This window comes from Carettochelys insculpta, chromosome 8 (genome assembly GCF_033958435.1).
Source record: "Carettochelys insculpta isolate YL-2023 chromosome 8, ASM3395843v1, whole genome shotgun sequence".
Lineage (NCBI taxonomy): Eukaryota > Metazoa > Chordata > Testudines > Carettochelyidae > Carettochelys > Carettochelys insculpta.
Window position 1 is genome coordinate 17076586 of NC_134144.1, and position 13156 is coordinate 17089741.

Here is a 13156-nt window from a genome sequence, read left to right on the forward strand (position 1 = left end):
TCTCCTGTCATGGGTGTATAATCCATAGTGGGCAAACTGCTACTCAATTCCTTCTCATTGCTTCAGGCTATGAAATATAGCTGCTTATTGACTTGTTCCTAGAAATGTGACTTACTTTAACCTTGTTGTGATGGGATCCTTGGGGCAATCTGGAACAGTAAAATATCTGTACCCCCTTTACTCACTAATCTCAACATCATATGCACTAATGGTATACATATTTAGAAGTAACAATGGTTTTCAGTGGATCATAATGTGCTTCCTGATATTTTACACAGCATGCTTTATATGAAATATCACAATTATCAAACCAGGAAAAAAAAATTGAATGGCTTCCATTTTCACTGCCTCAGCAGAATTACAAATATCAACAGGCAAGATAAAGTTTCAAATGCAGATGTCCTGTCAAGATCTAGCATACCCAGCCTCATAGCAGTCCTCAACAGCAGAAGACTACGATGGCTTGGTCATGTGAGTAGAATAGGTATCGAACGTCTTCCCAAGGAAATCCTCTTCAGTGAACTGTCATGTCGGACAAGAACAAGAGGAAGACCAAAGCAAAGATTCAAGGATATATTCAGAAACTGGTAGGAATCTAACGTCATCAGATCAAAATACCTGGCGACAATTGCTACAACAGGGCACATTATCCTTCAATAGCATATATGCAAGCCACGCAAAAGAACTTTGTCTTAGAAGGAAAACTCTCCGACTCAAGAATCTGGAGATAGACTGACATGGAGTTATTGCAGTCGACTGTGCAAATCCAATATTGGACAGATAAGCCATGAGAGAAGCTGCAGACTCAAACACTGCCCATATATCCTCACCACCACTGCTAACCACCATTTCTTGAGATGAAAAGGGGCCATAGCTAGAATAGATATAAATGATGAATAAGGGGGTTACAGGGCACTATCCAAAGTTATATAGTTTCATACTTGTAAATACTTCTGTTACCATAATTAGTAAAGTTAAGGCAGTAAGAATGCCTACTTTGTTGATTTGCAATTTATTTGATAGGTTTCCTTTCAATCAAGAATTTAAAAAATTCCTCTCCTGGTACCAGGGATTACCAGGAATCCTGCATCCCACAGATTTAAATGCTACCTGTCATGCAATAGTGCAATGCCCATTAATAATGGACATATTTGTTTTTTGTTTTTTTGTTTGGGGGAGTTGCACATACCAAGAAATATGCAGATGTCCGGTCTCTTATGACTTCAAAGCTGAAAAGGAAGTGTGGCAAATTGAAAAGCCCCAAGAAAAAGACAAGGGAGGAAAAAGGAACTTTTCAGAGAACTGGGGGAGAAAGTGTGTCATCAGTATAAAATGCCAGGTCATATAAAATGAAACTTTACTGAGGTTAAATTTGGGTTCTCAGAATTATGCAGATGGACTCTGACTTTCATGGAAGGATTAAAAAAAAACAAAAAAAACCCAACTACTCCCTCTATAAAAGTGAGAAGGAGGTGCCAAAGGGGAATCGTGGATGATGCCTTGTGATTTTTTGTTGATCCAGGGGGAATTCAATGAATGTCCTGGGGGGAAAAGATAGACTTAAAATGCATTACTGGGAGAAGAGCTTTGCCCAATGTCAGAGGTACCCATAGACTAGATATATAGAGGAAATTTAGATGGAAGCAGATGGGATTAGTGCTTTATACTTTGGATGCCAGAAGGGCTCTCGCAGTTTATTTGCAAAGGACGAAGCCATTTAGGGCTACACTAAGATTATGCATGATGATAATAGAGAAATTTAAATAAGTGTTAATGGTGGGATCTCATGATTTGAGGGTTTCAGTAGCTCAGGCCAAAGTTATGGATCTATTAACAGGAGTTGGCAGGGAAGGTTCTGTGGCCTTCAATGAATAAGAAGTCAGACTAAATGTTCATGATGGTCCCTTCTGGACATAAAGTCAGTCCTTGAAACAGAAACCCATTTCTAATCAGACTACCTACATGGATGTCAAACTGTGTGAGAACCTATTATGGAATGGCAAAATTGGATCCTCCTCAGAGCTCATTCCAATAGAGCTCTTCTAGTATCCTTGAGAAATATTACCTTCTTAGATACTTACAAAATAGTTGCCTGGAAATCCATGCAAACATTCTTGACATTACTGTTCTGTTGTAGACACGTCTGACTTGGATGATATGTTCAAAAAAACTGAGCTTTTGTCTCTATTCGCTTAGACTCCAAGCCCTATCCCTGAACTGTACTGAAAGGAGAAAGAAAACTTACTTATCTGCATAGTTACTGGAGTTCTTTGAGATGTTCACCATTTACATATACATATCTAACAGCATTACCTTTTTACCACTTGCTTTTGAGTCCTATAACCTTCAGATTCAGTGTTGGAGAAGGAATTGAGGGGCAGTTGTCCTCCTCCATTTGTATTCCCTCTGGAGAACACAAGGACATTCGTGGCACATGCATGGCAGCAATGGGCACTGCTGAGCTAAATATTCTGATCTTGAGCACATGGACATCTGTGTCATTAGATATGGATGATGTATCAGTACAACATATCTGTGCAAGTAAATAACTTTTTTTGTGGTACTCCACAGTTTTGCAGATGTGATACAAAATGAAAAGATATAATATTCACAAACAAAATAACCCTCTTGGACTAAAATGGAAAACTTTGAGCAGATAGGAATAAGGGGACTTCGAAGTAGCTGGGGTCCTTTCGAAAAGGAGCCCCGTCTGGATGAGCCGTGCAGTGGTGAGCCGCGTCAATTTTGAAGTGCCGCGGCCGCCTGCATGCTAATGAGGTGCTGAATTTGCCTGGCCATTTCGAAGTTTTTCGCTAGTGTAGACATAGCCTCAGTGTTTAAGTATATATTTTTATAATTATGGAAGTGTGAAAATCATTTTATTATTAGCATTTTCTTTAATTTGTCAGTTGTAACTTCTCATCTGAATATTTACAAGTGACTTCACAAATCGTTAATGGTACTATGGCACTGTATAAAGAAGCAATGAAGAATCTGCTGCCCACTCCAGCCAAATCTCACTACTTGTTCAACCTACGTGATTTCTCCCGTGTTATTCAAGGTGTTTGTCTGTCAAGACCTGAAACAACAGAATCTGTGGAAGTGTTAAAACGTCTTTGGGTTCATGAGGTAAATCTTCTATTAGTAATAAATTTTATTTGATATTTATGATCAATAATTGAAGATTCAAAATTGGATTTAGAAATGTTTTGTGTGTGTGTTTAAATTGATTAATGTTGGTATAAAATGAATAGAATGCTGGCATCAAGTGCTAAAACTCTTAGATTATTTTTATTGTGCAGGTTCTTAGAGTATACTATGATCGCTTAGTGGATAATGCAGATCGAGCCTGGCTGGTTGGGTATATCCAAGAAGTAGTGAAAAATCATTTAAATGAAGACTTTCATGAACTTTTTCAAAGCCTGGACTTCAATTCTGATGGCAAGGTGGAAGAAGATGACTTACGTAGCCTGATGTTTTGTGACTTTCATGACCCCAAACGAGAGGATACCAACTACAGAGAGATCAGTGATGTGGACACATTGAGATTAGTTGTTGAAAGCCACTTGGAAGAATTTAACAACATGAGCAAAAAACCTATGCAACTTGTCTTGTTCCGATTTGCTATTGAACATGTCTGTAGAATTTCACGGATCTTAAAACAGCCTCGCAGCCATGCCCTTCTGGTTGGTGTTGGAGGCAGTGGTCGTCAGTCCCTCACTCGATTAGCAGCACATATGGCTGACTATACACTTTTTCAGGTTGAACTATCTAAGAGCTACGGTCACAATGAGTGGCATGAAGACTTAAAAGTCATCCTGCGGAAATCTACTGAGGGTGAGATGCAAGGAGTTTTCTTATTCACTGATTCTCAGATAAAGGAGGAGTCATTTTTAGAAGACATTAACAACTTATTAAATGCGGGGGAAGTACCAAACCTCTTTGCAGTAGATGAGAAACAAGAAATTTGTGAACGAATGCGTCAGATAGATCGTCAGCGAGACAGATCAAAACAAACAGATGGTAGTCCCCTAGCTCTTTTTAACATGTTCATTGATCGCTGCCGAGACCAGCTCCATGTAGTATTGGCAATGAGTCCCATTGGAGATGCTTTTCGTAATCGCCTTCGAAAATTTCCAGCTCTCGTTAACTGCTGCACGCTTGACTGGTTTCAGGTAGAGTTCTTTACTATGTACACATTTTCTGGTGGAAACAACAAATGCATCATTCAAAATATGGCCTCAGTTCTTTTCATGTCAGTAGTTTGCTCTTTAATTTTCTGGATTTTCGTAGAATTAGATGGTAAAACTCTGCCCTGCTGACTTCTGAGGGATTGCACAAGGTGTAAATAAGGGCAAGGTTCTGCTCAGAATATCACAATCACTAAGATTAATATTTGAGTAAACACGGTACATTAGAAATTAGAGAATGAACTATCCAATACATTCAGCTTGCAAAAGCTCAGTGTTGATTTGTTAGGTTCCCAAAAATGTGTGGGTGTGGTATGAATTAGCAAAAACTAATAGAGAAATTTCTGAGTGCCAAGCATCAACTTCTTCCCTCCTAACTTGCAAAGTGCTGTATCTTTTGTACAAAATATCTACATTATACTAACACATTCAGAATTTGATCACACATGTTAGGATAAGTCTGAATTTCCTATCTTTGAAGTGCACTGTTATATCTATGAGCCTTGTTTTATATTGAAGAGGGTCAAGGTAAGTTATAACCAGTTGTGTTAGTTTATGCACAGTGTGCCTCATGTCATGTGACTGGGATTCATCACTGAATCTGGTCTGTTGGCTGGATCATTACCTTCCCTGACTTGGGCCAAGTGCTAATGGGGAAGTACAGCATAAATCCTCTAGTCTCTCCTGTAGCTGGGGTTACTACTGCCTAGGAGAACAATGATAATACTGATTTATTTTAGCTCTGTGCGACTGCAGCTCTGTGACATAGCACGCAGAAAACCAACCACCAAAGGCATCAAAACTCCAAATAAATCTGTTTCTCTTAAAAAGTTTTGCTACAGAGAGGGATCATCAGGTAAGCCCCCTTTTATCAATGAAAGGGAGATACTCACAGTGGTGGTCCCCAAGGTAATAATTGCTTATACTGGGCTTTATAGTAAACACATGAGTTTTCATTAAGCATAAGAGTAGTATGTAAGTGGTTGTAAGTGAAAACAAAGTAGGTACCAAATTAAAATGAAAAGAAAGCACATAGCTAGTTTGAACTTCCCTAAGAGACTTACTGCATAAAGATTCTTACCCTAAAATTATGTTCTCATGTTAGGTAAAATCTTCAAATCAGATCTTTTTTTTTCTCTGATTTGGGTCAACAGCCTTTCATAGCTCTTTGTTTCTTCCTAGTGTGTGTGGCAGAGTCCAGAGCAGGCTGAAGACAAATATCTGATAGATTCCCATTGCTTAATAGATATTCCCATAGGGTGGGAAACCCTTGTTTTACAACCCCTCCCCTGCCTTCACATGGAAGAACACTTAACCAAAATGGCTTTCAGTACCAGGTAGTATGGTCACATATATTTCTAGCACCAACTACCATCCTTAGACTTAAAGAACAAACAAGACTGTTTAGAAGTCATAAAGTTGATCACCCAGTCATTAGGGTCTCTGGGGGTAGGGTGGGGGACACCAGTAATGGCCCTCATTAATGCATGTAAAACTATAAACAGACGTACACTCCATAATTCTAACTTGACATCAAAGAATGATACATGCAAAAAATAGGATATACAGGATCACCAAATGTATAGGTTATGTGAGGTATTTTGTCCAAAGCATCTCCAAGTTATGCATAGTTATATTCTTAAGCCAGTTTTCATAAAACGGGTGGTGGGGGGAATCTGTCACACATCCCACAGCAGTAACTTAACTATTTCACTCCAGATGGTATCAGGAAGAAAACAAGGGAATCGCAACATTTCCATCTGATTAAAGTTTCATTCAGATAAGCCTGCTGTATTTAAAACTGCAGTTCGTAAGATTTAAGCACATGCAGACATATGTATATGTTTAGAATATCACAGATATTTACCTAAATCTGGAATAGTATTGAGAAATTAACAGTAGGTTCACAGTGGTGAGGTGCTACCAGGGAGAAAAGGCATCAGGAAAAACAGTCTCTCGAAATTGCTTCAGAGGGCTGCACCAAAATACACTCTATAAACTTTTTATATCGAACATCTACAAAACGCATATGTCATAATGACCCCCTACTGGATTGTCCGTTTTTCTAACTTTGAACAAGCTTCTAATGACAGAGGAGTCTAGACTCATCTCTTTTCATTCTCAGTTTTTTTCTCCCATCCTCCAATGCTGATTAGCAGAAACTGTCAAATTGTTTTGACTTTTACTCTAAATACCTGCTTTCTAATTAACCCTTAACTATGTGGTGAGTTATTTGATTAATGAATTTATTTTAATTGATCTCCTCCAGGGACTGGGAATGAAAAAGTCCCAGGGCTTCAAGCAATGTAGCTCCTACTTGAAGTCTATTCCAATGAGTGAACCCCATGACTCCTCCCTTCCTTTATAGGAAGCTCAGCTGGCTGCTAAGTGTTAAATTTGCAAGGTTTTTAAGCTCCAGACTCACAATGAGCATAGCTTTCATTTCCATCAGTTCCTCATGGAGTCAGCACCACAACCTTCTATACTGGGCTCTTCAGTATGCATTGCACCATCTTTGACCCTGGGCCCAGCAATGAAGAAAGACACTCTTCAGCACCAGCAGTCCCCAAAGCCAGCACAGCACTGCTCTTACTCTCTGGTGTGGTCCTCAAAGGCTTCTGTGTAATCAGAAAAAGCTCCATCAGCCCTGGCCCTCTCAACACAAGTGGCACCCAAAAACTCTAAGGCCTATGTCTCAGATGTCTCAGCATCCTGTGTACTTAGTCAATTCTCCTTGACTCATCTACAGGAGAAACAGTGCCAGTCAGCCCTTTATCCATGCTGGATACGTACCAGGCAGGCTCAGGGATTTATCTAAATGTTACGCTCTCCAGAAAAGACTGAGGCACCTGTCCCTCGGTGTGTTTCTAGGGACAAGCTTGTTCTTAATGTGTCCACCCATCCCAGCACCAGTTGAAGTCTTCACTTGGTCATTTGTGACACTGTTCGTCTGACTTCTGGCACCAAACTCTGTCCCATTCCATGAAGAGCCACTCCCATTTGAGGGCCTTTGTGGTGGGCATCTCTGTCTCTGGATTTTCAACATCTTCTGCCCCTGCATGGTCGCTCAACAATGTGTCACTTCAGGACAGCATCCTTCTCGGCACCACTCCAGTTTGGACTCTTCATCCATTGTCCTTGTCCTGATGATCAGCAGTCCTGGCAGAATATACAGACACTCTTGGCACAGTTCCTGCTCAGTACACAGGTCCCGCTCTCCATGCCAGTCCTGCCTAACACACCAGTTTCTTTGCCAATCTCACTTGGCATGCAGGTCCTGTTTGGTGCATCTGTCCCACTCTTGGTGCCTATCTTGGCAGGCACATTGATGCCAATCTTGGTGCTTATCTTGGCCAGCACATCAGTCCCCATCTCAGTTCCTATCTCCTGTGGCAAACTGGTCCCCATCTAGGTGCAGGTTCCTGCGTTGGCACCAGTCCTGCTTGCTGTATTGTTCTTGCTTGGCACACCTATCCCACTCTTCCCATTCCCATTACTGATCTTGTTCTCGACGTCGGTCCTGCTCTTGATGGCAGTCCCACTCTTGACACAGGTACCACTCTCCATGCTGGTCTCATTCTCCTCACTGGTCTCACTCATCTTGTCAGTCCCTCTCTCCTCACCAGTCTTGTCAGCATTTATGGTCCTGGCTTGGCACAGTTTGCAACCCTCCTTGGATGGCTCCTGTTTGGACTTTCCTGCCTCTTTCTGAGAGACTTTGGTCCTCTCTGGCTGTTCAACCCAGCAGACATGTGGGAGCTCCTCATAGGCCTCTCTCCAGTGGTAGTTTTGAATGCCTTGGGAATACCACCAAGTGCAGGATGCTATGCCCGTCCTCAGCTTCAGCCCTTATCCACCCCTGTGACAATGGTGGCTATGGTTAGTTGCCCAACACCAGACTTTCAGCCTCCCACTCCTCCCAAAGAAGCTCCTCGCACCCTGCCACCTTGAGATGTAGCAGAGATGACACTCCCATTGGCATTTTCTGTGTTCTCTCTGGACAAGGCAGTGGCAGGCACCTCAGTCTCGGGTACTCCTCTTATGGACTTCTGAGCTCTTCAAAATCTCCTCCACTGGGCTGCTAGCACACTCAATGTTACCGTGGAAGGGGTTGCTGAGTTGGATGACCTCATGGTGGACAATCTTACTTTTGCAGGCCCATTGCATGTAGCCCTCCCATTCAATAAAACAGTTCTGATCTCTGCCACCACCATCTAGCAAAGTCCCACTTCCATTCCACCCACTACTCAGGGCATGGATCATGAACACTTTGTGCTGCTCAAGGGGTATGAGTACCTTAGCACTCACGTTCCTTGTTGCTCCCTTGTGGTGGAGGCAGTTCATAAAAAAGGAATGACAGGGCCAACAAGCTCCAGACTCTAAATCTAAGGTCTCTCAAAACCTAGTTTTTTTTGTTATAAAGATCTAGTCCGTGGAGGGCCTGTTATCCACTATGAGCAACTAGGGCTAGTGTGGAAGCACCACGTCTTTAATTTGAATTTATTAGCTTCCAGAAGTGTCTCGTGTATATCCCACAAAGCTACACGGTGACAATCCATATATAGCCGCTTCCTTCTCTGTTGCTCTCCATTCAGGTATGCAGGAAGAAGGTCACAAGAAGCCTGCAAATTTTTGACTGAATTAGAATTAGAATTCTGCAGCTCCCAGGCCTGCAAATATAAAGATCTGGACATGTGGCTGATGGAACGGGGTCGGGGTGAGCAGGGCTGATAGCATAGCTGCCCGCCGCTACGCCAATATCTGCAAAGGATGTGAGGCATAGGGTTTGGGCGAGCTTTGAATTCTGTGACTGGGTGCTCTGAATTCTGTGACAGTGCTTTGCATTCTGGTATTCTAACATGAAACACCCACAAGCAACTGGGGCTAAGGCACTGTGGGATAGGTATCCATAATGCACTGCTCATGCTGTCAAACTTGCATAGGGCAATGGGGACGTGGATACTTGACATGGAAAAATGATAGGTTGAATTTCAAGATGATTTGTAGACACTTAAATTGTACAGGTTTTACTGAGAACCTAATTTAGCTAGCAAAATCTTTAATGTAGAGAATGATGTTCCAGAAGAAAAGAGCCCAGATGGACCTGCAGGGCCCAACTTGAGTTTGTACCATTGGCCGTTTAAAAAAAAAAAAAAAAAGACAATTTTTACTTATAAACTCACTGATACGAAAATCAGTGAAAAACAATTAACCAAGAATGCCACAATGACTCATCTGTGGAGTCAGTTTTCACAGTACAACATTTCAAAGTTCTTCTTTTCTCCAGTTTACATCTGATTTCTGTTATTTGCCTTATATTGAGCTTTTATAGTCCAGGAAATAAATGTCAAACTAAATGTCTTTTTTAAAGACAGTTTCAGTTTTTATAGAAACAACAAAGCAGTTGTTCTCTGCAGTAAATTTTGATGTTTAAACAAAATTCAGGATTCCCCCATCCACCATAAGCTTTCATTAGGCAATAGTATAACCATGCTTTATATGGAATTTTTATGTAAAGAAATAACATTAGTGTTTGTTTTAATAAAATTCTAACAAATTGGTAATATAATGTGCTTTTGCTTATTTGACCAAAAAAAGGTTGCCCTTGGTTAAGCACTGGCAGCTCTCTTTGACTTTAGATGGAGTTTCCCATCATGTCCAAAGACAAAATTTAGCTCTTTTAATTTTTCACAATAGAGCAACCATTATCTGACTTCTTTTTAATCAAAGGTTGGTCAGATCTTCTTTGGAAACAGTGTATTCTGCATTGCCCCTACCCTACTTATTTGGAGCCCTATTTATTTGAAGTTTTGCATTTCAGGAAACTGGAGTTGTTCTGTATTATGTTTTTCATTTTTATATGAATGTAGAAATGAATAAGTATTTCTGTGATAGGTGGAGTAATATTGTGCTTATTTTAAATTTAGACATGGCCTGAAGATGCCTTGCAAGCTGTTGCTTCTCGCTTCTTGGAAGATATTGAAATGTCGGAGGAAACACGTGATGGCTGTATTGATATGTGTAAAAGCTTTCACACTTCTACTATTGCCTTGTCTGACTTGTTCCATACTGAGCTTCAAAGGCACAACTATGTTACACCTACATCATACCTGGAATTAATCTCCACATTCCAAACCTTATTGGAAAAGAAACGCACGTAAGAATATATAATATGCATTTTGCTAAGTGAGTCCAAAGTTCCCTCATAATATTGTTTTTTACATGTGTAAGGCTGACAGACCTGGGTCATCAGTGGGAGGGAATGAACCTGCAAAGCTAGGAGCTAAAGCCATGTTCTCTACTTCATGAGCTAAAAGCCAATTTGCTGTAAAGCAGAAACTTCACTCTCTCTTGTAAGTGGTTTCATTGCCTCCGGGGTTACACATGTAACTAATTTGTGTTGCTAATCCAATAAAAAGGTTTAGAATAGTTACATAGCTGTTCCTTGGATGCATTTGCGCTCAGCAGACCTCAGAGCCAGTAACACCCCATTTAAATCTTGTATCCCATTAGGGTAATCCTAATATTCATTATTGTTACTGCCTATTGATACTTTAAAATATCATTTTTTTCCTACTGATGCATTCCCAGAACCTTGAAATTATACTTGTTCTTCAAGGTGAATACTACTGGATAACACTGAGCTGCTGTGTGAAGACACTCCCTTTCCTCAGGATAGGTGGAATTTTAGGTCTCTGGGACTGTGTGTAAACTCTAAGGAGAAGGGGAAATAAAAAAAGTTCAGGGACATGGCATAGTTATGCAGAATTGAGGGTATTGGTCTAGGTCACTAGTGTACCGAGGTGAGTAGTGATAGAAAGTCATTACCAATAGAAGATTCTTTTTCATACCTTGGTGAAAATAACAGAACATTTCATTTCCTACTTATCTTCACTATTTGTTTTGGTTAGGGCAGTCTCCTCCTCTCTGACCTTCTTGACACACAGATTGCTCCACAGTTCCATATAAAATATAGCTCCTAAAATAATCTTCCTGATCATGTAATCCCCCTTCTGGCTCCTCTTCCATCACATCACCTTCTAGCTTCTTGTCCTTAAGGGCCTTCATAACTCTGCAGCCATCTACTTTCCCATTCTTGTTTTTATCTTGTCACTTTGCCTCCTCCCCTGTTGGTTCAACAAAGCCAGCCTTGATCACTCACTTGTCAGTTTTCATACTGTTAAGGCACTTTTACATTACTGAAGTAGAGCAGTGGAATCTTAGTGAAATGAGAATCAAGCAAAGGTAATCTCTACTATATTGAACCATCTAATGGGCAAAGAAAACAAGAAGACATGGCATTTGAATTTTAAGAACAGAGTGAGAATAGAAACTTGAGAAACGGGGTAAAGAAAAACTTGACAATATATTTATAAAAATGGCTGTAAAATTAAGCACTGCTTGATGTTACTTGTAGCGAGGTGATGAAAATGAAACGAAGATATGAAGTTGGCTTGGAGAAACTGAACTCTGCTGCATCCCAGGTGGCTTCAATGCAGTATGAGCTGGAAGCCCTGCAGCCTCAACTAAAGGAAGCTAGCAAACAAGTGGATGAGATGATGGTGGTTATTGAAAAGGAGTCCTTGGAAGTAGCTAAAACTGAAAAAGTAGTGAAAGCTGATGAAGCTGTGGCAAATGAACAAGCTATGGCTGCGAAAGCAATCAAAGATGAATGTGATGCTGATTTAGCGCAAGCCTTGCCAATTCTGGAAAGTGCGTTAGCTGCTCTTGACACTCTTACTGCACAGGTAAAACTAACTATACATATTTACACATTGACCAGGTATCCAAACTAACAAAAATAAGCCCTGAATGCCTTCAAAGAAAATTTGAATATGCTGCATAGATATTATCAAATTTCCCATTGCTATTGAATTAAAAGTTAAATAATTTCGTAGCATTTACAATTTCTTAAAGCATTTCATTTCAAAATCAAATAATTCTTTTGTTTTGATTCCCTGTGTGGACAGCTGTAACATAATATAGTGAACTATAACACCTATATGCTCAGATGATGTAAAATCAAACATTTCTCACTTGATCAGTTTTAATATTCAAAAACAAAATAATATTCTAAATCAACAAACAGGTTAAAACTAATCTGCTTTTTCTTGCTTGCATCCTCAACATAATTGCATACTTGCCATGTGATTGGTTTTGATATATTCACCTAAATAGCTCTTCTTTCAGAGACTAGAAACAGAGGCTGAGAATCTCCGCTGTACCTTTAACTTGAAGGCCAAGGGGAGGTAAAGTGAAGGTGTTTTTAAGTCACCCTTATGCTCTCTCCAGCTGCTCTGGTCTAGAGTGGAAGAGGTGCCAGACATATCTTGTATAGCCCTGTAGCTCAGTGTAAGTAACAGCAGAGGCTTTATGGATCACAGCCATGCCTGGAATGTTTGTGGTATTGCAAGCCGTGGCTCTGCCTCAGCATACACCCTTACTGTACTAGGACTTACAAAGAGCGTTCTTGGGTGGCAATCGTCAGCAGTGCCTGTGGTATGGGAATCCAGTTCCAGACAGAACTGGGGCTTTTAATATCTCTTCACTTACAAAACTTCAGATCTTTTGACCAGAGCAAGTGTGAATGAGTGGGGGAACGGAGCTCACTCTGTGTCAGTATAAAGGTTCTAGAGAAGATATCCTTCCAGGATAAATCCATGTAGCTGAGAATAATTCCCAGAAAAGAGCATTCTTCTCTGAGAGCTGGTCCTTCTGCATAGCTGCCTGTTGATGAACTTTGTACTCCATTTGTCTGGAATCAGAGAATTTTGAAAGCTGTGTTGTTTGGTTTAGTTTCAGAAATTTAATCTTCTTCTATTCTTCACCCTCTGAATACATGTGTATATATTTTGTAAATAGTTTTTTAGAATTGTACCCATTAGTTTTAGCTAAGTTTTATAATTTGATAGATTTCTCATCCTGAGGAATTCCACACACATTCCTACCTGCACGTAAACACCTAC

The 13156-nt window shown here is 40.4% G+C and overlaps 1 protein-coding gene across 1 annotated transcript in view; it reads left to right on the forward strand.

Moving 5' to 3' along the window:
• The window catches only part of DNAH7 (dynein axonemal heavy chain 7), a 267061-nt gene that overhangs the window by 186592 nt on the left and 67313 nt on the right, over positions 1–13156 (forward strand). The window contains exons 39-42 of the mRNA XM_075001322.1: positions 2910–3129; positions 3303–4175; positions 10118–10347; positions 11608–11938. Of these exons, the coding sequence (XP_074857423.1) occupies positions 2910–3129; positions 3303–4175; positions 10118–10347; positions 11608–11938 (1654 nt within the window). The remainder of the gene's footprint in view (positions 1–2909; positions 3130–3302; positions 4176–10117; positions 10348–11607; positions 11939–13156) is intronic.